At 48.5% G+C, this 27,760-nt stretch overlaps 1 protein-coding gene across 1 annotated transcript in view; it reads left to right on the top strand.

The window, feature by feature from the left end:
• Positions 1–27,760, top strand: part of LOC146871833 (FACT complex subunit SPT16) — a 257,766-nt gene that overhangs the window by 179,192 nt on the left and 50,814 nt on the right. Inside the window, exon 6 of the mRNA XM_085599783.1 lies at positions 8,164–8,289. Within this exon, the coding sequence (XP_085455909.1) occupies positions 8,164–8,289 (126 nt within the window). The remainder of the gene's footprint in view (positions 1–8,163; positions 8,290–27,760) is intronic.

The raw sequence follows: 27,760 nt of genomic DNA, 5'->3' as shown, positions 1-27,760 counted from the left end.
AACAGAAAGTGCTCCATATCAATCACCTAGAATTATTGGCAATATTTCTAGCATTAAAATCATTCCAAGTACATCTACAATACAAGACTGTCCTCGTCTGGACGGACAACATGACAGCCATGTACTACATACAGAAACAAGGAGGCACACACTCTCTGCAGCTGTCTAGGCTCGCACAAAACATTTGGAGATGGGACATCCCATAAAAATATATACTTGCTGGCAGAACATCTTCCAGGGATTCACAATCCGATTGCGACAGACACAGCAGATACACGAATGGGAACTTCATCCCCCAAGTTCTCCAACCTTTCTTCCACATGTGGGGTCAACCAAACATAGATCTGTTCGCCACACACGCAAACACAAAATGCCCAACCTTTGCCGCCAGGTTCCCACACCCGTTGTCCAAAGGCAATGCGAGATGGATGAACTGGGCAGACAGATTTGCGTACGCTTTTCCGCAACTCCCACTGATTCCCCTAGTAGTATGCAAGCTCAGACAACAGTCTCTCAAAATTATCCTAGTGGCTCCCACATGGGCACGCCAGCCGTGGTTCACAACACTATTGGAACTCTCGGTAGTTTCACACCAAAAACTGCGCCTCTGCCCAACACTGCTGACTCAGAACCATGGAGAGATAAGGCACCCCGATCCAGGACAACTGAATCTAGCGATCTGGCTCCTGAAGTCCTAGAGTTCGGTTATCTTAACCTTCCGTCACTGTATGAACATCATTAAAGAAGCCAGACGCCCTACTACTAGAGCTTGCTATGCAGCAAAATGGAAAAGATTTATCATCTACTGCAAAAATAATAAAATAGATCCACTGGATACTTCCATCCAGGACATCATTTGCTATTTACTACACTTACAAAGATGTAATCTAGCATATTCATCCATATGGTTACATCTAGCAGAGCTTGCTGCTTATTTACAAAACAGACATTTGTCACTATTTCCTCTCCGGTGTGGAATTTAAACACTGTTCTTACCAGGCTCATGGGTCCCCCATTTGAACCTCTACATAAATGTTAACTTCAGTTCCTCACATGGAAAGTTGCTTTCCTTGTCGCAATTACCTCTCTCAGAAGGGTAAGCGAGATCCAGGCTTTAACCATACAAGAACCATTCTTACAAATACCTCAGAACAAAGTGGTTCTCAGAACAAATCCAAAATTACTTCCCAAAGTCACTCTGCTTTTCATCTTAACCAATCAGTTGAGTTACCGGTGTTTTTCCAAAACCCAGACTGTGGCAGCGAGAGATCTTCATACACTAGATGTCAAAAGAGCACTACTTTATTACATTGACAGGACTGAACCCTTTCGCAAATCAAACCAACTGTTTTTAGCCTTCTTCCCACCTCGTAAAGGTAACCCCATCTCTAAAGCTGGGATCGCCAGGTTGGTAGTAAGACGCATCCAAATATGCTACCGAAAGGCTAAACGCACATTAACAATTCCCCCTAGAGCACATTCAACACGCAAACTAGGGGCTTCCATGGCATTCTTAGGGAACATTCCCTTAGATGACATATGTAAAGCAGCAACATGGTCTACAACACACACCTTCACCAAACACTATTGTGTTGACGTGCAGGCTAAGCAACAAGCTTCTGTAGGCCAGGCTGTTGTTAAAACACTTTTTCAAACTACTGCAGCGGATACAGGTGACCACCGCTAGGGGAGACACTGCTGTACAGTCTATGCATAGTGTACGATCTGCAGCTCGTATGCCTCGAATGGAAAATGCTACTTACCAGAATGCATCTGTTCTTGGCATGTAGAGCTGCAGATCCGTACACGCCCACCTGCCTCCCCGGGACCTGTATCCGTTCCAGTATTATCTTAATTAGATACATTCACATGGACATCTCTTCTACTTTTTACTGACTCCATCATTTCCCATCATGGCGAAAAACAATCTGGAGTCGATGCCCATGCGCACTATCGTCCAAGGGAGGAGTCCCCTATCTTGTGACTACAAAAGACTTCTTCTGAGACAAGGTGCAAGCATTCGAGCCCAACACCAGATGGCGATCTATTGCATAGTGTACGGATCTGCAGCTCTACAAGCCAAGAACAGATGCATATTGGTAAGTAGCATTTTCCTTTTTTGGCACTACCAATTTGATAATTGATGCGAATCAAGGACATCAAGGTAGAAGTATTTTTCCACAGGGGGGCAGTTTTGTGTTGTGATATTAATCCATGACTCCAGGGCTTTAAGTGAGACGAAAAAACTGGACGGTCTCTCAGAGGGGCGTGGCCAATGTAATTAAGGGTGGGCGTGGCTTAAAAACACTTAGGCTAAACAATCTGTGCTTAGCATAGTTTGCTGCCCGACTTGTAGTTTGCTGTTTGTCATTGCATCTAGATATATAATAAAAGTAACATCATACCTACAGCAAGTCTGGACTATTGGCTTTGTCAATGGTGGTTAGTTGCATAAGCTAAATAAGCAGCAACTATGGCTTGTATATAACATTGAAAAAGCTTCCTCTTGAAGCTCTGGCAACACCACGACAATGTTGCTGCTCCTGAGTTACAAAAAAGAGAAGGGAAATCCAGAGAGAAAATGACTCTCTTTAAAGAATTTCCCTTCCCCCAGAATGCTAACTTTGCATGAAGTCATGCTGTAACTTCTCCACTAGTGAGAAGTGAGCAGGCGCACATCGATGTGCCTGCTGGCTCTGCAGTGCGGGAGAAAAAAAAACGCCTGTTCCAGGGCACAACACAGAGCCCGATAGAGACCTGTTTCGAGGCACCTTTTTAAAAAACTGCTGGTGCTCAGACCCGGTGAGACCCGGCCCACTTAAAGCCCTGCGTGACTCCCTTGTCAACATCTTTCTTTGTTGTCTTTTCACCTTTTAAGTTGTCATATTTTTCTACTTTGGGGCTCAGTTGCTACTATGGGACTCAGTGGCGCAGGGGAAGGGGACGTGTTAATTATAATAAAAACGTACGTGTGTTTTGTTATGACCGAGATGGCCGTCCAAACCTACATGCGTACCTAGGGAGCGCACAAGCACTCCTCACCATGCCTTGCCCCTCCCTGTGCAAGCTGGCTCTGAGCCAGCAAACGAAAAATAAAACTTTGCTAGAGCATAGTTTTATTTTTCGTTTTCTGGCTCTGGGCCAGGCAGTGGAGCAATGCTCCTCTGCCACTGCGGAGGAGCTGCCACTGAGTTCCACATGTCTTCTGCCGGTTTTTTAGGTCTCGCCTGCGTTGCAGCGCATGCGCTGCTTCGCCTTGGCGAGAGCTATTGTCGTTGCTTTTGTGTCCGGCTTCTGTGGAAGTGGGGTTGGTGTCCGCCCTGTCGGCATTGGACTGGAGATTTCGCTCGCGCACGGCGTCTCTTCCAGACACGCGTACTGGAGGCTGCTTCTCCGTGTTCACTTCTGGACGGCGTCTCGCGTCTCTTCCGCCTTGTTCAATGCATTCCTCTGCCTGCCTGTCTCCCCCATAGATTAACCCTTTCTGCCTCTCAACGCACATTGTCTCTTTAGAGGTCGTCTCTCTACTTCTATCAAAGCTTACATCCCGGTTTCTCCTTATTCCCCATCTGTCTCTAGTTCCTGTCTCCTCTTCAGCCATTATTTCGCCAGTCCTTGCCTCTCTCCGATGCCTGCCTCGCATTCTGTGTCCACCAGGTGCCCGCACCTCGCGCCGCCCTGTCCTGCCTGCCTTCTCTCCTCGCATTCTGTGTCCACCGGGTGCCCGCACATCGCACCCGCCCTGGCCTCAGCTCTGCGTGTTCTGTTTATGCGTGCGAGTCCGCAAAGCGCCTGGAAGCTGCTCTATGTGGACACATGGACGCCCTTCCCATGTTCTCTTCTGTCAGTCCCCAACCTCTCCACCCAGCGCCTCTGTACCTCTCCACCCGGTGCTCTGTACCTCTCCTGCACTTTGCCTCTGCCTTTCTCTAACATTTGCATCTCTCACCCCCACCGCTACCTCCTTTCCTCCACTGCCCCGCTACTCAGTCATGTGCGCTGACCCCCTCTCAAGCACCTGTCCCCGGACCCATAAATGACTCTCCCATCCAGGACGGGAAGTGATGTCCGCATCAGAATACATTGTTGTGTGTAAGAAAGTGGCTCTGTATATACTGTTCCCAAATAGGTACAGTGTGCAGAGTCCACAGTCCCCAGAGGTTTGGCAGAGGCTAAAGTTAGATATAACCTTACTCTCTAAAGTGGTAGCTTGGTCGAGCAGTAAGGCAGTATCAGAGGACAGTGTAAAGCATTTGTTGTACACACTCAGTCAGCAAATGGTCTCACACACTCAAGAACTGAACTCTAGGCCAATGGTTTTGTATACAAATATATGGTTGTTTTATTTTAGAACCAACAATAGATTTCAAAATATACTTTCTCTCAATGAGAGACTTTATATAAATACTTTCAATATGCAGTAGGCTTTTGAATGCAATAGACAGTTGTTGCAATAGGCAACACAATTTCAAACACAATAATACATTGAGCTCAATGGCAATTTCCAATTAACTGCAATTAGTTACTTTGATTACTTTTCTAACCACAGGACTGGATCATAGATTCAGTCCTGGGACATCTCCTGTAAACATTTGAAAGAAATCGTTTTTGTTACACAGGTGATTTTTAAGGGATATTTGTAAGTTTCAAAACTTGACACTTAGAAGACTTTCCAAGTGAAACCAGTCAATGTTACCCTATGGAGGAAAAGTGAGTTATCGGTTTTTGGGTAAGTACTCGACTGGCAGAGTTAAGGTTCTGGGCATAGACTCAGGGGTCTCCCAGTGTCAGGTACAGCTGTTACACCCTCAGCGGCACAGGTGCAGCCGGGTGCAAAGAGAGTTAGGCCCAATGTTAGCCTATGGTTGGTGGCTGCTGGCAAGCAGGCCACGGGGCTGTGGGAGCTGGGTTCCTGGTCACTTGCTCAGGGCAAGTGGGGAAGAAAAATAGGACAGAGGTTGCACTCCCAGGGGCACTCGGGCGGCTGGGTGCAGGGTGCCTTTGAGCCGTCGGGCGCTCAATGGAGAAGCTCAGTGACAAACAAAGGCTGCAAGCTCGGGAACGAAGATTCTTCAGGTGCGACCACCACTTCGAGAGGTAAGTTGGGAAGCTGTAGGTATTCACCCAGGAGCTGGGCACAGGGGGCCGCAGGGTGCCGGGTGCAGGGGTGTCTTTTCGCATCGGGATATCTTGCCCTCAGCTAGTCGCGGTTGGAGGGGTCCCTGGTTCTGAGGCTGCAGGCGTCGTCAGGAGCGTCGAGGTGGGTCCTTGGGTGCTGGATTCTGGATCAGTCGCCGGGGGGACGTCCTCGTGGTCTTTGTTCACTCCGACACAGGCCAGGCTTGGCGGGTGCAGTGTGTGCAGGAGTCACGGTTCCTGGTTGGCACCAGGGGCTTGTTACTTGCTTTGAGCAGGACCACTGCTCGTGGGAGTCCCAGTCTTTTAGTCACAAGGCAGTCTGGTCCTCCGGGGTTTTTGAGGTTGCTGACCACTGGAGACGCCGGCTTTCAGCAGGAGCAGGTTCGAGGGTCGACAGGGCTGGGGCCAAGTCAGTTGGTGTCTTCCTCTTGTTAGTAGCTGCACGGCAGGTCGTCTTGTTTCTTGTTCTTCTTGCTTGTTTCGGACTCGGGATCTGAGGAAGGAAGGTTCAGGGTGCCCCTAAATACTACATTTAGGGGCGTTACAGGTAGGTAAAGGGCAGGGACCAATGGGTCCCTTCCCTGGGGTGGGTACACCCCCTATCCTGTTACTCTCCTGTGGGAGGGGGGCAGTAGCCTAATCCTGATTGGGCAGGGCTTCCCATCTTCAAGATGGCGAGAGCCTGGAGCTGTGCTTCACCTTGCCTCCCCACCTGAGAGGTGGGGTTGGCAGAGGCTGGCACACCCCCTTTCCTCCCTTGGGGTTTCCGGACAGTCTTCCCGCCAGAGTGGGGGTCAGAACTAGTGGGGGCCAGTTGCTTAGTACAGCAGGTGGCCTGGAGAAGCTCACAAAGGCGGCATGCCATTGAAGCTTCCCCTGCCCATCCTGGGGGAGGAGACCTAGCACCTCGCCCAAGATGTGCATTGTTGCAGGCCCAGGAGAGCGGATGGCTCTCTACCCAGGGGTCCAGCAACATGTCAGCTGGGTGGCAGCCAAGGCAGCCTCTCAGACAAGATGTGGATTGTAGGTTAGGTTCAGGGGGCAACTCTAAGTTGCCCTCTGTCGTGCATTGTACATTAAATCCCACATTGGCATCAGTGCGGGTTTAATGTGCTGAGAAGTTTGATACCAAACTTCTCAGTCTTCAGTGTTGCCGTCATGGTGCTGTGGAGTTTGTGTTGACGACCTCCCAGCACAATATACTCTTAAAGGCAGCACTGCACTTAGTGCCCAGCAATGGACCTGGGTACTGTAGGGGCACCGGGCTCATGCACCTGTACCCACACCACTGGCATAGGGCACCCAGCTAGAGGGGTGACTGAGGTATGCCAGGGCAGTGTGTGTTGTAGGCATGGCACACAGGGATGTGTGCCATGTCGATTCTGTTTTGTTCTGCACCCAGACACTCAGCCTGCAAAGGCAGTGTGTGTGTGTGTGTGTGTGTGTGTCAGGGTACAGGGCCTCTAAGGGTGGCACAATAAGTTCTGCAGCCCTTAGGGGCCTTCTCTGGTCACAGGGCCCTGGGTACCATTTACCAGGGGCTAACATGTGGCCAGAGATGCCAATTGGGTTTAGGTTTTATGCAGTTTTAGGGAAGGAACACAGGCCCTGGGTACGTGATTGGCAGGAGCCCAGGGCGCACACAAAGTACATCAGCAATTCAGCAAAAAGTGGGGGCATACCATGCAAGAAAGATGGCACTTTCTCACATTGTGTCAGCGCCTTGAAGAGAGACCATACAATATTACACATTTGATAACCTACCACAATAAGTTGCATGCCTCTCCGCTGCCCAAACGTCCAATCGTAACTATAAACAACCAGTGTTAAAGGGCAGCGCTCCGTCTTCGCCCACGAATCGGCAACTTGTCGGAGAGTTAGTTACAATAACACCGTAGAGGCGCCATACAAAATCTAGGAAGTAATGCTTTAGGAACTCAGTGCTACTAAGGTCCTCTGACGATGCTTCTGGACAGAAGTGCTGCACCATCAGCAACAAGCATTTGCAATGCAATAGGTCTTGCATTTACGCAAGTTTAAGCTGTTGGCAATATAAATGACAATGCCTTTTATTTAAGTTTTTAAAACCAAAACATAAATAAAAGGCATTGTCATTTACAATGCCAATAGCTCAAACTTGTGTCAATGCGAGACCTATTGAATTGCAAATGCTTGTTATTAGTGCTACTACATAGTTATCTTCCAGCTTCCCTTATGTTTTCAGTTTCCATCTCTGGTGAGAAAGGGATACACCTTTGGGGAGGGCGGGAAGAGCTGGGAGGTTATGATGGTAGAAATTGTTTAACTCACTTCTTTACTGTTTTGTGTGTGGCCTTGTTGATTTCATTGCGAGTTGTGGGAAAGAGGATAAGCAACACATGCAGGGCTGTATTAGAGGGGTGAGGGATCACTAGAAAGCGAGAACAGCATGAAAAGCACACAGGCAAGAGAGCCACACTGAGTTGGGATGGAGTAGAAACACATGGAAAGAGATAGAGGGTGGAGAATCTCGCTCTCGTAGATGAGAGCGATAACACATAGTGGGAGGGGCAGAAGCAAAGGAGGGAGTAGACAGCTGGAGAGCATATGCACTCTTGTAGAGTGCTTAAAGAAAAAAGTAGTTCCTTAAAAGTGAGCAGTAGGAGGAGACTAGTAAAAAGGCTGTGATTCAGGGGAGGCACAAACACAAGATGAGGAAGGCAAGCCATCAATTGAGAAGCAAGCAAATGAGTGGTGATAACGTCAACCAATGTTCAGCAATGGGACGGGCTTTAAGCCCACTGTAAGATTTTGGTATGCTCACTATAGGTCTTTGGCAACGTATGGTAGGCTTGACTTAAAAATGACAATCGCACAGCTATAAAGCCAGTTGTTGTAATGCTGAATAAACATAACCAGTCTGTAAAGACACTTGTCTGCCTAATTCTTACTGCACTATATAATATTGTTTGATAGCAATCATTTGTCTTTGAATAGACTGCTATCTGAGAAGGATTCTTGATACTTATTCTTACTCTCCTGCAGAATGCTATCATGTTCGGTAAGAAGAGGCACACCGATGTGCAATTCTACACCGAAGTAGGCGAGATCACAACCGACTTGGGAAAACACCAACACATGCATGACCGAGATGACCTCTATGCTGAGCAGGTGAGATAACGGGTGGAGGTGATAAGTAGAGCATCTTTCCACAACGAAGGTGCCCCAAAAATGCTGGAGGAGCACCATTAAGAAGATAGTTCTCTAAATATTTCCTTGAAGCTACGTGGCCAGTACACTGCTTACGATGCTTGAATCTTTATTGAACAAAGTGAAGGTGAATGCCAAAATCACCTTCATCTATGTGGTAGTAATTTTGTTTTTCTTCACAGTGCTTTCCCCTTCACCATTTTAGGTTCCATGTTGGTTTTCTCCATAGCAGCACAGACCTACAGCCCTGATAAATTGATGTTTGAATCGTGTCTGTTGTAGACTCATTTGGTGTGCATAATCCTATCATATAGTGTTAGGATTGGATTTTGACAAGTTGTTATTCCTAAATTCTGTTTTGGGCTGTAGACCCAACTGGAGTAACTGCATCACCATGAAGCCTATGATGCTGAGCAACAGACTCCATCTCTTGTAACTGGAAAGCAAAGATAAAAGGTTACCTGTGTCACAAGACTGTGCTGTACACCGCGATAATAGTTCAGAGCCTAAAATTATGAAGGGTAGTTCTTCTTGGACTCTTTGCTGATTTTGCAGCACTTTTCATGCATGAAAACGCATGTCTTTCCAGTTTGAACCACACGTGAAAAAAGCCCCTAACATTTGTCCCAGGTTACACACACTCACTTTAACAACGAGAACAGTTTCTGCAGACTAACATTGTGGTCCCTTCGCAATGCCAGAAATCGGAATGACCGACTGAAGATTAATCTTGAGCTGAAAACGGGTGTTAACTCCCCTATTTCATTGTGTGCATAAATTCAACAAATTCCCCATTCCAAAATGCGTCTTCATCAGGTTCAGCACTGGTTCCTTTTCTCCAGCTGTGTGCTTGTACTGAGCCAGTGAACACTCCACATTCATTCATTCTCAATACACATAACGTCAACATACATTCAACAAACTCCCCACATCAGTACCTAAATCTTCATCTGGTTCAGCACTGGTTCGTTTTCTCCAGATGTGCGCTTTTACACCATCCCACAAAACAAACAGCAGCTTGATGCATCTCGTGCTGTCAGCCTTGAAGAAAGCACTGCCTCAAGGACTCGAACAGCCGCACACAGAATCCAGAAGCAAATACTCCACAATACAGACCGTACACAGTCATTGGCACCAGTGAATTTGACACAAGATTACCTGTGATGTCGCCTTGGAAGCAAATTAAAGGAATACAATGAGCATGGGCATATGTCAGACTTTCATCAAGGGTATTCTCATTTTGTAGAGGTACTAAACGCATGTTCGAGGCATATGAGCTGTAGATCGTATACTTGTGCATAGATCGCCATCTGGTGTTGGGCTCGGATGTTTGTGTCTTGGAAGAAGTCTTTGTAGTCACGAGGTAGGTGACTCCTCCTTAGGACGATTGTGTGCATGGGCATCGACTCAATCTCCAGATTGTATTTTACCGCAATCTGGTTTGGATGTGATTTGCTGCGCTCCGGGTCGGTGTCTGTTTCGAACTTCCCTTCGACGCGCAATGCCTGTCCACTCAACAGTATTGTCTCGATCGAGTTTCCCTTTCGACGCAAATCTTTAAAACAAACTCCTCAATCTTCGTCACGAGCCATTGGGCCTTTCCGTGCCGACCGCGCCTACAGTCAATGGAAAGAAATCCTTTCAAAAAATGCCCCGGGTGTGGTGCCAAGTTCCCTCACATGGACTTGCACGAGGTTTGTAATCTCTGTCTCTCCCCGGAGCACGAAGAGAAGAACTGCGAGGCCTGTGCATCGTTCAGGTCGAGGAAAACCATCCGTGAACGTCTGGCTCGACGTCACAAAATGTCTTGTGGAAGCAGCTCGATTCGGACATCTTCGGAGAAGATCCCAATGTCCAGCCAGAGCAACAAGGTGATGAAGACATTTCCTTCTCCGTTGTCTAAGAGGAGACAGGCACCTCGGCTCAGCCGTCCGTGAGTACCAAAACCCCTCTCCCAAAAACCAAACCTAAGGCTCCGGTAACACCATTGGGCTCAGGTCAACACCGGCAACATGTCTTACGCCCCGCCCTCAGGCCTGGCTATGAAACCTAAAGACAAGCCTACGGGCTCGAGCCAGCCCCATTCCGGTGCCAAAAAGTCATCTTCGGCACCGAGGCACAATACCAAAGATGTGCCACGCCCTTATTCGTCGACACCGAAGACAGCCTCGACACCGAAGCCCTCGGCGTCGAAACATACCAAGGACAAACATTCGGAACCGAAAACATCTTTGCAGCCGAAAAGTCTCGGAGCCACCAACTGCTATAACAAAATCTAAGAAGTCCAAGACCCCACAGAAAGCCTCAAACTTGGTCCAAAGAACATTCTGACCCAAAATCTTCAGCACCTAAAAATAGACATTTTACACACCAAGTCTGTACCTGATTTTTCGGATCCAAAACAAAAACTCTTGTTATTGACCCAGAGACTGGCAAAGTCGTTGCCAGGCCTCCAAAAAGAGAAAACTGGACACTTAAGAGGAATCTGAAATACCGTTAAAACGAAAGGAGATGAGTACTAACACACCTCCACCTCCTCCTCCAGCTGATCCAAATCTTTCCATTTCTCCACCACACTGCCCACCACATACTTTTTCACCTCAAACACCAGATGAGTGTAAGAAACTGGCTTTATATATACTGCACTAAAGAGAGGTACATACAGTGTGTATAGGGTCCAAGGGTCTTCAGAGGTAGGCAGAGGTTAAAGTTAGATAGAACCTTACTCTCTAAAGTGGTAGCTTGGTCAAGCAGTAAGGCAGTATCAGGGGACAGTGTTAAGCATTTGATGTACACACTCAATCAGCAAATGAATTCACACACTCAAGAACTGAACTCTTGGCCAATTGTTTTGTATAAAAAATATACTGTTTTATTTCTAGAACCAAGCAAGTCTGGTACAGAAGCTGTCGCCTAATTACCGACTTAGTCTGATACATTTCAAGTATTTGCACAGGCTGTATCGCACCCCCGCTCAGCTCCATAAGCTTGGGCTCATTCCAAATGACACTTGTGTGCGTTGTGCTGCTCTTGCAGCGGACTTCGCGCATTTAGCATGGCTATGCCCTAAGGTCTCCGACTTCTGGTGGGGGGTGTGCTCCACCATCTCGGACATTGCTAGCACTACAGTGCATCCCGACCCTTCCCTTTGCCTTCTTGGTTTTGTTAAATTCTGTCCAGACGCTTCTCGGCGCCTGATAGCGATGCTGCTGGTCCTGGCCAGGCGTAGGGTGGCTATGTGTTGAGGCCGCAGGCCTGCTCCTAAGGTTGAGAGCTGGCTGGAGGACGCTTCTCGGTGTCAGACTCTGCTAACGGAGTTTTGAGACTTACTACCCGCCAAGTCCCGACCCATTGACATTTGGGGCCCTCTGGTAACCTACCTTCACTCCCGTACCCCTCCCAGCGATGCTGCCTCTCCCGCGCTCCCCGCCGGCCTTGTGCCTGCGGCGGCCGCCGTTGTTGACAGATGACTGCCCCCGCCCCTCCTTTCAGGCCCTCCCCTGTCCCGTGGCGCTTCCAACTGATACCATTGCCGAATGTATGAACTCCATGTGGCTAGGGAACTCTGTACAAGGATGTTGCATTTTTAGCCTTAACATGTTAATGTTACTTGCATGGTGCAGGCGACTGGTCTCTGTATATTTTGACTTGGTCTTTACTGTGAAATTTGAGCGGCTCTGTAGCACAATGTAATGTGTTTGACTTGAACTTCCTCAATAAAGGTTTTGGAAAATTAAAAAAATAAAGTCTGGTACAGGTAAGCATATAAATACTTTGCAGTAGTAAATTACTTGTATGAACACAGTTCAAAATTGCAGTATAACTGGTAGTGGTTTTGGTTACAGTTTTAAGTAAGCAGTTTGCAACACATTGCAGGTATAGTACATTCAAATGAATGGGCTTTTTAAGTAAAATGCAGTTAATTACTTTTCAGATTACTTTTCTAACCACAGGACTGGATCCTATATTCAGCCCTGGGACATTTCCTGAAAACAGGTGAGTAAATGCATTTTAGTTAGAGGTACGATTTTTAAAGAATTATTGCATTTCAAAAGATGACACTTGGAAACTTTTTCACATAGAATCCCCAATGTTATCCTATGGGAGGAAATTCACTTAGCAGGTAAGTTACTTTTGTGTTACTTTTGTAATCCAGTGCTGGACTCCTAGATTCAGCACCGGGACATCTACTTAAAACAGGTAAGTAATTAAGCTTTTGTAGTTTGTACGATTTTTAAAGAGTATTCTTGTATTTCAAAAGTTGCCACTTGAAACCTTTTTCACATAGAATCACCAATGTTATCCTATGGGAGGAAATTCAATTCACAGGTAAGTTACTTTTCTTACACAGTGCTGGACACCTGGGTTCAGCACTGGGACCTTTCCTGCAAACAGTTGAGAAAATTCTGTTAGGTTATTTGTGCGATTTTTAAGGAATATTCTTAGTTTTCAAAAGTCGACACTTAGAAACTTTTTGGGAGAAAAAGTGTCAATGTGGTCTCGAGGTAAGTAATCGGTCTTTTGAGTTAGGGTTCTGGGGTTAGACTCAGGGGTCTCCCAGGGTCAGTGATGCACTGTTGCACCTTCAGCGGCACTCGGGCGGCCGGGTGCAGAGTGTTGATGCCCAATGTTATCCTATGGGGGATAGGGGGTCTCTGGTTGGTGGCAGCTGGCAAGCAGGCCACAGGGTTGTCTGAGCAAAGCTCCTAGGGTTAAGCTCAGGGCAAGTTGGGGACCAAGTTAGCACAAAAGGGGCACTCTCAGCGGAGCTAGGGCAGCTGGGTGCAGGGTGCTGTTTTGAGGTCGGGTGCCCTGTTGATTTCAATGGGGATTCTCCGGGACAAAGACACTGCAGGCTCGGGGAAGAGGATCTTCCAGGAGTGACCACCACCTTGAGGGGTAAGTTGGGATGTAGAGGGATGGTTAGCCACCGCTGGGTTGGGCACACAAGGCCGTGGGGCATCTGGTGCAGGGGTGCCTTGGGACGTCTGGTGCAGGGGTGCCTTGGTAAGTCGGATTTTCTTACCCGCTCTGGTCGCGGTAGGAGGGGTCCTCTGGATTGAGGCTGCAGGCGTCGTCTGGAGGCTTGAGACAGGTCAGGGGTCACCGGATCTCGGGTCAGAATCGCCGGGGGGACCTCCTCGTGGTGTTTGTTTACTCAAACACGGGCTGGCTCGGCGGGTGCAGAAAGTGCTGAATTTACATATTCTGGCTGGCACCAGAAGCTGCAGTTTAAACACGTCCGGTGTTAACGGGAGAAACAGCTTGGAAAGTGAATGCAGGCCGGTCCTCCGGGATTTTTGAGGTTGCTGGCCGCTGGACATGGCTGGTTTTCTCAGGAGCAGGTTCGAGGGGAGACAGGCCTGTAGGGCTGGGGCCAAGTCAGTGGGCGTCGTCCTCTTGTTAGCTCTGCACGGCTTCTCGTCCTTTTCTTGTGGTAGCTGGATCTGAGGAAGGAAGGTTCAGGGTGCCCCTAAATACTAAATTTAGGGGCGTTATAGGTAGGTAGAGGGCAGGGACCAATGGGTCCCTTCCCTGGGGTGGGTACACCTCCTATTCTGCTACACTCCAGTGGGAGGGGGGCGGGAGCCTGTCCCTGGTTGGCTGGGTCTCCCCCATTCTCAAGATGGCGGGGACTCGAGGTTGTGCTTCACCTAGTCTCCCCCACCTTAGGGGTGGAGTTGGCAGAGGTGGGCACACCTTTTCCTCACTTTTTTTCCCCGCTGGTTCTCCCGCCCAAAGTGGGGGGTAGAACCAGTGGGGACCAGTTGCTGAAAGCAGCAAATGGTCTGGAGAGGCTCACAAAGGCGGCATGCCTTTGAAGCTTCTCCTTCGTGAACCCTGTCCATCCTGGGAGAGGAGGCTTGGCACCTTGTCCCAAGATGTGCATTGTTTCAGGCCCCCGAGAGCAGCAGGCTCTCAACCCAGGGGTCCAGAAACATGTCTGGTGGTAGCAGCCTGCGCAGCCACTCAGTCTGGTCACTGGTAGTTGGTCGTTTTTCAGGGGGCATCTCTAAGATTCCCTCTGTGGTGCATTTTACATTAAATCCCACACTGGCATCAGTGTAGGTTTAATGTGCTGAGAAGTTTGATACCAAACTTTCCAGTCTTCGGTGTAGCCATTATGGTGCTGTGGAGTTCGTAATGACAACCTCCCAGCACCATATACCCTTAATGGCAGCACTGCACTTAGTGCCCAGCAATGGACCTGGGCACTGTAGGGGTGCAGGGCTCATGCAGCTGTACCCTCACCACTGGCATAGGGCACCCAGCTAGAGGGGTGACTGATGTATGCCAGGGCAGTGGTTTGTGGGCATGGCACACAGGGATGTGTGCCATGTCAACTCCTTGTTTTGTTCTGCACCCAGACACTCAGCCTGCAAAGGCAGTGTGCGTCAGGGTACAGGACCTCTAAGGGTGGCACAATAAGAGCTGCAGTCCTTAGGGGCCTTCTCTGGTCACAGTGCCCTGGGTACCTATGGTACCATTTACCAGGGACCTACCTGTGGCCAGAGTTGCCAATTGGGTTTTTTTGGGGCGAAAGAACACAGGTCCTGGGGTTCTGATTGGCAGGGCCCAGAGCACATCGTCAAAGAGCATCAGTAGTCTTGGCAACAAAAAAAAGGGGGGGGAGGTGTACTGCAACAGAAACCCACTTTCTCACAATGAGGATGGGGGTGGGAATATAGATCCAGATAGGGATGATGATGATCATACCATTCCACACGAGGTAGACCCTTGGGATGACTACAACACAGATCCCGACCCACATAATGACCCGGATCTCTAGCCATCTAGGCCTTCACCACCTGAGGACAATATTGGGTTTGCGCAACTAATCAATAGGGCTGCCCAATACCACGGGGTACAGTTACATTCTGATACCTTAGAGGAAGATTTTTTTTACTTGAAACCTTTGCACCCTCGCAAAAATCCACGCATACCTTGCCAGTGCTAAAGGGCATGCTCAAACAAGTGTTTAAAGACCCTGTCGGGGCCAGGATTCTAAACACCAGGGTAGACTAAGTATAAGGCAGCTCCCAATGACCCAATTTAAATTAAAGGTCAAGTCCCTTTAGATTCTCTTGTGGTGTCTAATGCACGCAAGAGGGCAAACTTGCAGAGTACAGGCGTCACCCCTCCTCCTGATAAGGAGTCCAAACTAATAGACGCATCTGGTAAATGTATTGCGTCACAAGCTGCGAATCATTGGCGGATTGCCAATGCCAAGCTTTATTGGCCAGGTACGACAGGACGCACTATGATGAGCTTGAAAAGCTCATGCAACACCTTCCTGACCAGTACAAACAAAAAGCCTTTGACCTTATACAAGAGGGGAAATTGATCACAAACACCTCAATTAAAAATGTGCGCTCGACACGGCTGATACTGCGGATACACGGCTTAACACTAGCGTTTTGTTGCGCAGGCACGCTTGGCTCCGTGTCTCCGGATTCAAACCAGATGCAATCTGCTATTCTTAATCAGCACTTTGATCAAGAGCATCTTTTCGGGCCCTCAGTTGACATATCTTTAGAAAAAATGAAAATGATACGGACGCTGCACATGGGGGCCTTACAATTTTCTTCCCCTAGAGGTTCTTTTCGCCGCTCCCTCTACAGGGCTGGCTTCAAAACCATTGGCTCAGAACATCCCTCTTCTTCCTATAAGAGCCCCACTCAAACGTCCTCCAAAGGATACTTTCGCGGAGGCTACAGAGGCAACAATTGTAACGGAAGAGGTTGCAGCAACAATAACCATAACTCCCCTACCACCAAACAATGACTTCCCTGTACTTCCACCCGATCATCCCACTCCTGTCAGGGGACGTCTCTCACAGTTCTTACCTGTCTGGAATTCAATCACAACAGACAAGTGGGTAAGACCAAGTTCGAGGTATATGAGCTGCAGATTACACACTGTGCATAGATCGCCATCTGGTGTTGGGCCCGGATGTTGCAGTTGTTTTTCTCTTGGAAAGTCTTTGGAAGTCACAAGGTATGTGACTCCTCCTTTGGATCATATTGTGCATGGGCTTCGGCCCCATCCTCAGATTGTTAGGTCTCGCTGAGCCAAAGGCTCGAAGAGACATTTTATATGTGGGATTTTCAAAGTGCTACCCACAGTCTTTTGGCTGGCCTAAACCTTGAGTGCACGATCACATGCACGTGCACAGCTGCTCCCACTCCCCCCTCCCTTCTCTATATAGCTTTCTTTCACTTTAGCCGCTTTGACCCTTGCATTCCCCCCTCCCTTCTCACCCAGCCCTTTGATGCTCTGCTCGATTACTTTCACTTTCGCCGCTTTGATGTTTGATTTTTTTTTTTTTTATAGGTACAGAAATAACAGCCCCGTTAAGTTACTTTAAGCTTCTGTGTTCACACAGGTCATAACACTGCAAAAAACAAACAAATGTCGGCGATGATTTCAAAGCTTTTTGTTAAGCTCGGACCGCGCTTGTTTTTGTAGGTATAGAAATAACAGCCCCGTAAAGTTGCTTTAAGCTTCTATGTTCACACACGTCGTAACGCTGCAAAAAATAAACAAAAGTCGGCGATGATTTCAAAGCTTTGTGTTAAAAACTAAGGCACTTTGCTTGTAGGTGTGTACCACTCCAACTAACTTTGAAGTTCAAAAGACACCGAGGTTTCCGTAATTATGCATGCGCTGCTTCGAGCACTTCAGTAGTTATAGGAACTGGTGTAAGGCTGTTCTGCCGGGTCTCCATGCAATGTGGGAGTCTCGTAATGTGTGCAAAGATATGTGTCGCTCAATAGATCAGAAAGTTGCAAAACAATATGTTCGAGGCATATGAGCTGCAGATTATACACTGTGCATAGATCGCCATCTGGTGTTGGGCCCGGATGTTTGCAGTTTGTTTTTCTTCTTGGACAATCTTTGGAAGTCACAAGTTTGGTGACTCCTCCTTCGGTCCGTACTGCGCATGGGCTTCGGCTCCATCCTCAGATTGTTTTTTTCCGCCATCGGGCTCGGATGTGATACTTCGTGCTCCGGCTTCGAACTTTTCCAGTTCGACCTTCGACGGAAAATCCTCGTCCATCGAGATTCTTAAGACAAAAATCATCTTCTTCATCTCTCTCGGTGGCACTTCTCGATTCCAGACATCAGCACCGGCCTTCGGACCTACCTCGACTCCGGTCTCGGCCGATGGAAAGGACTCCCTTCAAAAAGTGCCCAAAATGTGGGTCTAAATTTCCCCACACCGACCTGCATCAGGTGTATAACCTCTGCCTCTCTCCCGAACACGAGGCCCGAGACTGCCCCGCCTGCAAGTCTTTTCGATCGAAAAAGACCATCCGGGATCAAAGAGCTCGACGCACCATGGCGCACTCATCGACTTTGGCTCCACCTGACATCTTCGGAGACGACACCGGAGCTTCGGGGCAGCAGCACATGGAGCAGGAGTAAGAAATCGTCAGCGCTTCCGAGGCCGACGACTCCGACCTGGAGGAGATCACACCGGCGCAGAGGGTCGCGAGAACTCTACCCCCTCCCACTCCCGTACCCACACCGAAAGAGACTCCGGTTACACCTTCGCCTCTGGGCCTAGGGAAAACCAAACATACAGCTTCTATCACCCCACCTTCGGGCCCGGTGTCGAAGCATCATAAGTCTCCCGGCGGCTCGGGCTCGAGCCAGCCTACTCCTGGTGCCGAAAAACACCGTTCGGCACCGAAGAAAACTACACCCAGTTCGGCTCCGAAGCCATCGGTCTCGAAACCTGCACTCTCGGTGCCGACAAAACATAAACATAAATCCCTCGGCACCGACGCTCCGGCGCCGAAGCCTGCCTCAGCACCGAAGAAATCGGAGGCCCCGAAAAAGCATGGCATGGAGAAACCATCGAAGCCCTCGACTCCGAAAACATCGGCACCAACAGACGATTCGGTGCCAGGAGAACTATTTACGCCAGATCCTTATCAAAAGACTTTAACAAAGGATCCAAAGACTGGGCATTTAACTTAGTCTTCCAAAAAAAGACATTTAAACAAGCCAGATCCTCCTCCACCGCCAAAACGGAAGGACTCTGCCACATCTCCCTTCAGAATACCCTCCCCACCACCTCCTCCACCTCCCCCACCTCCTCCACCTCCTCCACCTCCCATATCTCCGCCACCTTTGCCTCACCGCTCTCCAACCCCATCTCCAGACCCTGATTATGGAGATCCAGATTATGATCCAGCAGACGCCCCACTAGACCCCACACCTCCAGGGACACCAGACCCATGGGAGGATTACCACAACCCCGATGTACCAGATATGCCTCAGGATGACATTTATCCATCCAGGCCATCTCCTCCAGAGGACTCCCTGGGTTTCCACCACTTAATACAGCGGGCGGCACACTACCATGGGGTAGAATTACACAGTGAGCCAGTTGAGGACGATTTCCTACTGGACACTTTTGACATACAAGATAAGGCCACAGCAATATTGCCCATGCTAAAAGGAGTAACCAAACATGCTGCAGAGGTGTTCAAGGACCCAGTCAGAGCTAGGGTATTAAACCCCAGGATAGAGAAGAAATATAAAGCAGCCCCCACAGATCCTGCATATATTAAAGGACCTGCTCCCTTAGACTCATTAGTGGTATCCACAGCTAGGAAGCGGTCTAACTCTCAATCATCAGGGGAGGCTCCACCACCAGATAAGGAGTCAAAGCTCTTAGATGCGTCTGGTAAACGCACTGCCTCGCAAGCTGCAATTATGTGGCGCATCGCCAACACGCAAGCACTGCTTGCACGTTATGATAGAGCACATTACGATGAGCTGGAGGCTATCATGCAACACCTCCCAGACAAACATAAACACAGGGCTCATGAGCTAATACAGGAGGGAAAGCTCATTACCAACACCTCAATTAAATGTGCCCTCGACGCAGCAGACACAGCTTCTAGAGCTATAAACACCAGTGTTTTGCTTCGTCGTCATGCCTGGCTCAGAATCTCAGGGTTTAAGCCAGAAGTCCAGGCATCTATATTAAATCACCCCTTTGACCAACAACACCTATTTGGTCCAAAGGTTGACGAAGCATTGGAGAAAATGAAAAAGGACACGGATAGAGCAAAGTCTATAGGGCATTACAATCCCATACCTCTAGACGTTCATTTTGTCGTTCCTCCTTTCGTGGCACAGGCTGAGGTTACTCTGCCGACAGCGCCTCTACTTCCTACAAGTCCCCTCCTCAGACTACCTTCTCGAAGGGCTATCAAAGAGGTGGATATAGAGGAAACAATAATAAGGGCAGGGGCAAAACCAACACCACCCGTTCTGCCACACCGCCCGCCCAATGACTTTCCCCCGCTCCCCCCAGACCATTCCACTCCAGTCGGGGGCAGACTACGACATTTTCTTCACACCTGGGAGACCATAACATCAGACAAATGGGTGACACAAATTATTCGGTCAGGCTACTGTCTCGAACTAACATCTACCCCACCCAATATTCCACCCAGGCACCGTACAATGTCACAGGAACACACCACACTGCTCAAACAGGAGGTAATCTCCCTCCTGCAAAAACAAGCTACAGAGCAGGTCCCCGTCAATCAGCAAAATTTAGGGGTCTACTCTCTGTACTTTCTAATACCAAAGAGAGACGAGACCCTACGGCCCATTCTAGACCTCCGGCCTCTAAATGCATACATACATTCGGACCATTTCCACATGGTAACCCTCCAACAAGTTCTCCCACTCCTCTGCCAGGGAGACTTTCTCACTACACTGGACTTGAAAGACGCATACTTTCAATTCCAATACACCCTTCTCACAGAAAGTACCTCAGGTTTGTGGTGGACGGTCAGCATTACCAATTCAGGGTTCTCCCCTTCGGGGTCACAACCGCACCACTGGTGTTTACCAAATGCCTAGCGGTAGTAGCAGCACACCTCAGAAGACAACACATTCACGTCTTCCCTTACTTGGACGGCTGGCTGATAAAAGCCGCGTCCTACCACCAGTGTGGGCAACATACAAACAGCACCATCCAACTGCTCCACCAGCTAGGCTTCACGGTGAACCATCAAGTCCCACCTCATACCATCTCACACAAAGCAATATCTCGGGGCCACTATAGACACCTCCAAAGCTATAGCCTATCCCAATTCAGCCAGAATCGCAAGCATACAAGCCTTGCGCCAAACATTCATTCTTCAGTACTCTCTCCCAGCAAGAGTGTTTATGAAGCTAATAGGGATGATGGCATCTTGCATCTTCATAGTGCCCCATGCAAGACTCCACATGCGTCCACTCCAAGAGTGCCTAGCACGGCAGTGGAACCAGGCCCAGGGACAGCTGACGGATCTGGTGTTGGTGGACGGCCGCACCCATCACTCTCTGCAGTGGTGGAACACCACAAACCTTTCCAAAGGGCGGCCGTTCCTGGACCTGGTTCCTCAGGTGATTCTAACGACGGACGCATCGCTCTCCGGCTGGGGAGCGCACCTTCTACACCTCACAGTGCAAGGTATATGGACGCCACAGCAAAAGTTACTCCACATCAACCATCTGGAGTTACTGGCGATCTTTCTGGCCCTGAAATCCTTTCAGAAACAAATCTCAGCCAAAGCAGTCCTCATTCGCACAGACAATATGACTGCAATGTATTATATTCAAAAACAGGGGGGGACACACTCTCCCCAGCTCTCTCGCTTAGCACAGAGCATATGGAGATGGGCAATCCCACAGAAAATCTTTCTCCTGGCCCAACACGTCCCAGGAATACAAAACACCATGGCAGATCTGCTCAGCAGACAAACGCAGCAAATGCACGAATGGGAACTGCATCCACAAGTTCTTCACCCATTCTTCCACAAGTGGGGGCATCCTCAGATAGACCTCTTCGCCACCCACGAAAACAAAAAATGACCAAGCTTCGCTGCCAGATACCCACACCCATTGTCCAAAGGCAATGCGATATGGATGAACTGGTCAGGCAAATTTGCATACGCCTTTCCACCTCTCCCACTAATTCCATTAGTGGTAAGGAAGCTACAACAGCACTCCCTCACACTCATTCTGGTAGCTCCAACATGGGCCAGACAGCCGTGGTACACCACACTATTACAGCTCTCGGTGGTTCCACACCAAAAACTGCACCTCTCCCCATGCCTCCTAACTCTGAACCATGGAGAGATCAGGCACCCGGACCCAGCTCAGCTCAACCTTGCGATCTGGCTCCTGAAATCTTAGAATTTGGATACCTTAACCTTCCCCCTGATTGCATGAACATTATCAAGGAAGCCAGACGTCCTACCACTCGAGCATGCTATGCCGCAAAGTGGAAGAGATTTGTTATTTACTGCCGTAATGTAACGTCCTGGCTTTCTCGGGGTTGGGACAAACAGACGACGGACCAGAGAAATGGATGTTAAGGATGATTTAATAAACAGATAAACAACTACAGACAACAAAGAATACTGGTACTGGAATCACCAGGTAAAGTACGATACCCATTCACAGCTCTTCTAACCGTCCTCCGCATGCACACCGGACCCGGTATGCTCCAACGGAGGGCACAGTGCTAAGCAGTGGCCGACAATGCCACTCGACAGCTGTGAAGGGTAGTTCCAAGGTTGTGGAATCTACGGGGGGGGCTGGCACGTGGGAGTCACCCGGCCAGGCTCTCTACCACCTGGGAACAGCCGCTCTACCAGTATCCCCCAGAGTACTGCCACAACACAGACGCTGGGAACACTTCCTAGTGTGCGTCTCTTGTATCCGGGTTTAAGTGATGATACCCAAGGTGGTGCAGAGAATGGATGGGAGCAGCCGCTCTACCTATCCCAGTTCTCCTACGAGTGTCGATGGCTAAGACGCGGAAACACCTCCTGGATAGCGTCTTAGCTCTAGGCGTGTGTTTACCCAAGTAACGAGGGTGGGGAGCTTCGGCTCGCACCCACCTCGTTTTCTCCTATTGTCAGGCCGTTGGGAGCTTCGGCTCTACCAACGGTACCTGTGCCCAATGACGTTGAATACGGCTCTCAGAACGGGACAGGACACGGGCAGGAAGCACACGCAGCACCTCTCCTCCGCTCCTTAGAATGTTCCTTCCGCCGCCCAACTCTCCAACGGGTCCGTGTACCTCAACCAGGTACTCCGGTAAAGATCAGAATATCCGATGCCGAGTCCCAGTGATCTTCTCCTTAAGTAGTACTCTCGGCGTTGTATAACCATGACTCTTGAGTTGCATAACACGAAAACTAGGCGTTACCCTTGGTGTTATGTAACCAGAACTCTTGAGTTGCATAAGGCACTGTTACCGGAGGGCATTCTGGGAGTTGTAGTCCGCTCTCCTCCAAGCGCACCAGGTTCACGGCAGTGGCATCGTGGGAGGGAATCCATGAGCGGGAGGGGATTCCTGACATGTAACAATACAATCAACCCTTTAGATGTGTCCATACAGAACATCATCTGCTACCTGCTCCATCTTCAAAGGTGTAACCTGGCATACACATCCATCCGTCTACACCTAGCAGCACTTGCTGCTTACCTGCAAAACAGACAGCATTTATCTCTTTTCAGAGTGCCTGCTATTAAAGCCTTCATGGAAGGCCTTAAGAGTAATTCCACCCATGTCACCACCTTCACCTGTGTGGAATATAAACGTAGTTCTTACAAGGCTCATGGGTCCACCTTTCGAACCAATGCATAAATGTGAACTACAGTTCCTTACATGGAAAACAGCTTTCCTCGTAGCTATAACTTCCCTTAGACGGGTTAGTGTTTTACAAGCGTTCACTATACAAGAACCCTTTCTACAGATACATCACAGCAAGGTGATCCTTCGTACAAACCCAAAATTTCTGCCCAAGGTAATTTCCCCCTTCCATCTCAATCAATCGGTGGAATTACCAGTCTTTTTCTCACAACCTCAATCGGTTGCGGAAAGGGCATTACATACTCTTGATGTTAAAAGGGTTTTGCTATACTACATACAAAGAACGCAACCTTTCAGAAAGACTAAACAATTGTTTGTCTCCTTCTCTCCACCACATAAAGGCAACCCCATTTCAAAATCAGGGATAGCTAGGTGGATTGTAAAGTGCATACAAATTTGCTATCACAAAGCAAAAAGAACATTATCTATTCCACCGAAAGCCCACTCCACAAGGAAGATAGGGGCTTCTATGGCTTTTCTAGGGAACATACCCTTAGATGACATCTGCAAGGCAGCCACATGGTCAACACCGCACACCTTCACAAAACATTACTGTGTAGACGTGCATTCCAAACAACAAGCTAGTGTGGGCCAGGCTGTACTAAAGACACTGTTTCAAACCACTGCAACGGATACTGGTGGTCGCCGCTAGGGTTGGGTACTGCTATATAGTCTATGCACAGTGTATAATCTGCAGCTCATATGCCTCGAACGGAATATGCTACTTACCAGTATGCATCTGTTCTTGGCATGTAGAGCTGCAGATCTATACACGCCCACCCGCCTCCCCGGCTACCTGTATCCGTTCCAGTCTATCTTATTTAGATACAACACACATGGGTTTCTTTACTATAATCACTACGCTTCATCTTTTCCCTGCTGGCGAAAAACAATCTGAGGATGGAGCCGAAGCCCATGCGCAGTACGGACCGAAGGAGGAGTCACCGAACTCGTGACTTCCAAAGATTGTCCAAGAAGAAAAACAAACTGCAAACATCCGGGCCCAACACCAGATGGCGATATATGCACAGTGTATAGATCTGCAGCTCTACATGCCAAGAACAGATGCATACTGATAAGTAGCATATTCTACCTCCAGGATAGCGCGTTGCTAGGGATCCGGTTTCAGTTGCAGCGCACAGTTTAGAGAGATATCTATCATTAACAGGCTGCTAGGTACAGAGTGTACTGCTTGCTACATCCTGACCAAACGGCTGTACATGGAAATGAATTTCAAAGCAAATGCAAGGAATGCTGCTTTATTAGAGAAAGCAACGGACAAGGACGATAGACTTAAAATAAAAATGTATCTTAGTACAGTGTTAAATAAGTGATTGCCATGTGAATAAATAAACAAATAAATGCAACGCTGCAAGTCGGCGATGATTTCAGAACTTTGTGTTAAGCTCGGACTGCGCTTGTTTGAGTGTAGGACGAGGTCGAGTCACACTTTGGGCTAGTATAGCACACTGATTGCTTTGTTGACAGTCTCGTAGCGCTGTACATAAAGCTGTTGCTCCCGCTGACCATGCTCCTCCGCTTCCTCCCTGGTCTACACCATACACGTATATGCGTGTCTCTAGGTCCTTGCTTTATTTATGTGCAATTTTATATAGCGCAAACTCGACCCAAAGGTATTGGAGCGCTTTACGTGACTTTCAGTTACATTAGACAAGGTCGCGTTTATTTTTGAGGCACATGGAGATTAAATGATTTCCTCGAATCAGGACGCCGAGACTAGAACCTGTGACCACAGTTCCAAGGTAGACAGCTCTGGCCGTGACGCCACATCCCTCTCCCAGTGCCTCTCTGGAGCAGCTATGACGTCAGGCCCCTACTTACCTCACCCACCCCCAATTTACATTGTGATGCAAACCCCGGCGAAAGAAACCACCATTTACGAGCCCGAAACTTGCTAAACTAAATGCTGGGAGCCGCTGTTGGTGCCCTCTTACAGCTCATAAAGGAGGGCGGGATGAGTGTAGGACTAGGTCGAGTCACACTTTGTGCTAGTATAGCACACTAATTGCTTTGTTGACGGTCTCGTAGCGATGTACATAAAGCTGTTGCTCCCGCTAACCCTGCTCCTCCGCTTCCGCCCTGGTCTGCCAGTTCCACCATATACGTATATGCGTGTCTCTAGGTCCTTGCTTTATATATTTGAAATTTTATATGGTGCGAACTCGACCCGAAGGTATTGGAGCGCTTTACGTGAGTTTCAGTTACATTAGACAAGGTCGCATTTATTTTTTAGGCACAGGGAGATTAAATGATTTCCTCGGATAAACTTGTTTCTAGCAATTGTTGCAGGGTTGCTGAGTATCTTGAACTAGCAACAATCTATCTGCTGGTGCACAACCAACCTTCAGCTGCACAAAAGGACATTGGTCATCCATTAACTTTCAGGGTGGCGTGGGCCCATGTGTGTGGCAGACATATAACACTGAGCATTCCTCCGTCACAAATAGATGCACTATCACTCAACTTCTTCCAGTGCACTAGTATTACCCTGACACAAGACTCACGCAGGAACAGCCACAATGCAGGCAGGGAACAAATAAGCCATTGAAAATGACTGGGGAAAAAACTGTCTCGTTAAAGCAAAAGCTTAGAATACAGTCTATGCTAGTTATTTCCAAACTTTTTTTAGAACCACAACCCACTTTTTAGTACCTCAAACTCTCACAACCCACCTAGCTATAATGGACGTGAGGCGGGATATTTTTTAATGTAACTAAAGCGTAATGTGGTAGTGCATTGTCATTTACATACAACACACTTTCCATTGCAATGATCAGTACATTTCCACAGACATACAGTACTAATAAAACTATTTTGCACACAAATGATAAGGTGTGCAAATCGTGTTTCAGGTAATATTTATTATTTGTGCATCACCAAGTAAAGTGTCTTAATTTGTTCTGATCCTGTTAAAATCATTGTTTCCATCACACTTCTGGGTTACAAAAAAATGTGCTTAATTTTGGTTTCCTATCTGCTGAATGTGTACAGCTCATTTACTGGTACTTTCGTTGGGTGTTACAAAATAAATGACATCCTACAGCCTTTCCTTTTACACACCCCAGCAAGCTTATCTTTTCTTTCTGGCTGCCAAGTGAAAGTAATTTGTAAAGACCAGCCCCATGTTTAACAAGCATTTGCAATGCAATAGGTCTCGCATTTGCGAGAGTTGAGCTATTGGCATTGTAAATGACAATGCCTTTTATTTATATGTTTTGAAAACCTGCAAGAGGTGCGTAAACACGCACTTTGTACTTCTAGTTGTTGCTTAAGAGGAGCGAAGCTGGCAGTAACGGTGCCTCTTTTACTGCCATCCTTGCTTTTCATAAGCAAGGACTATAAGTACAAAGTGCATGTTTACGCACGCTTGCAGGTTTTCAAAACATAAGTAAAAGCAATTGTCATTTACAATGCCAATAGCTCAAACTCTCACAAATGCGAGACTTATTGCATTGCAAATGCTTGTTTTTTTCTGCCATCGGGCTCGGATGTGTTCTTCGCGCTCCAGTTTGGAACCGTTCCAGTTTTCCCGTTCGGCACGCAATCCTTCCCCATTCGACGGTATTGTCTCGATCGCGTTCTCCACACTCAACGCGACTCAACGATCGAAATCTTCGATTCCGGTCGACGACGAAGGCCTTCGGGCCTACCTGGGCCTCCTGTCCTGGCTGATGGAAAGGAAGCAATTTAAAAAGTGTCCTCGATGTGGGTCGAAGTTTCCCCTACACCGATCTACATGAGGTGTGCAACCTCTGCCTCTCTCCAGAACACGAGGCAAGGGACTGTCCAGCTTGCGCCTCCTTCAGATCGAAGAAGACGATTCAGGACAGACTAGCAAGGAGAACTATGGCTCACTCGTCGACTTCGATCCCCGACGACATCTTCGAAGAAGGCGTCGATGTTCTGGAACAGCACACCGAAGAAGGCCTAGTCAGCGCCTCCAAAGCGGACGACTCCGACGTCTAGGACATCACTCCGGCACAGAGGGGCGTGAGTACAGACGTCGACCCAAACCCCCCTCCACCCCATTGAAAAAGGCTTCGGTCACGCCTTCGGGCCTAGGTATGCACTGAGAGACTGCTTACCATACCTCGCTTCCGGGCCCGGTTAAGAAGCCCACCAAGCCTTCAGGCGGCTAGGGCCAGCCTACCCTTGGTGCCGAAAAACTTTCACTGTCACCGAAAAAGAAAACGCCCCTTTCCTTGTCCACACCGAGCTCGACACCGAAGCACTCTGAGCTGAAGACTGGCACCGGCTCCTCAACACTGATAACCTCCTCGGAGCCGAGCATGAAACCGAAGAGCCTCGACTCCCAAGCCTCGAAGCCGAAACCCACCGGGGAACCGAGGAAGACAAAGGGCATTTCTAAACCCCACGGTTCCAAACAAAGAACCAGTGCCGAATTGACGCCTAAAAAACCCACGGCTCTGACACCATCAGCACCGAAGGATCTGCCCCCTGCAGATCAACTGTTTCGACCCGATCCTTACCAAAAAACCCTTGTAAAGGATCCAAAGACTGGGCATTTGGCGCTTAGCACCAGAAAAAGACCACTGGACAAGCCTGCACCAGCTCCACCACCAAAAAGGAGAGACTTTGCCACCTCCCCTTTGAGGATTCCTTCACCTTCACCTCCTCCTCCCCCACCCCATCATTCTCCCACACCATCTCCAGATGAGGATGATGATAACATTCGCTACGACATAGGGGACTGAGCGGACGACCAACCAA

This window comes from Triturus cristatus, chromosome 1_1 (assembly GCF_964204655.1).
Source record: "Triturus cristatus chromosome 1_1, aTriCri1.1, whole genome shotgun sequence".
Lineage (NCBI taxonomy): Eukaryota > Metazoa > Chordata > Amphibia > Caudata > Salamandridae > Triturus > Triturus cristatus.
The sequence above is the reverse complement of the archived record's forward strand: the minus strand, read 5'-3'. Positions and strand labels throughout refer to the sequence as shown.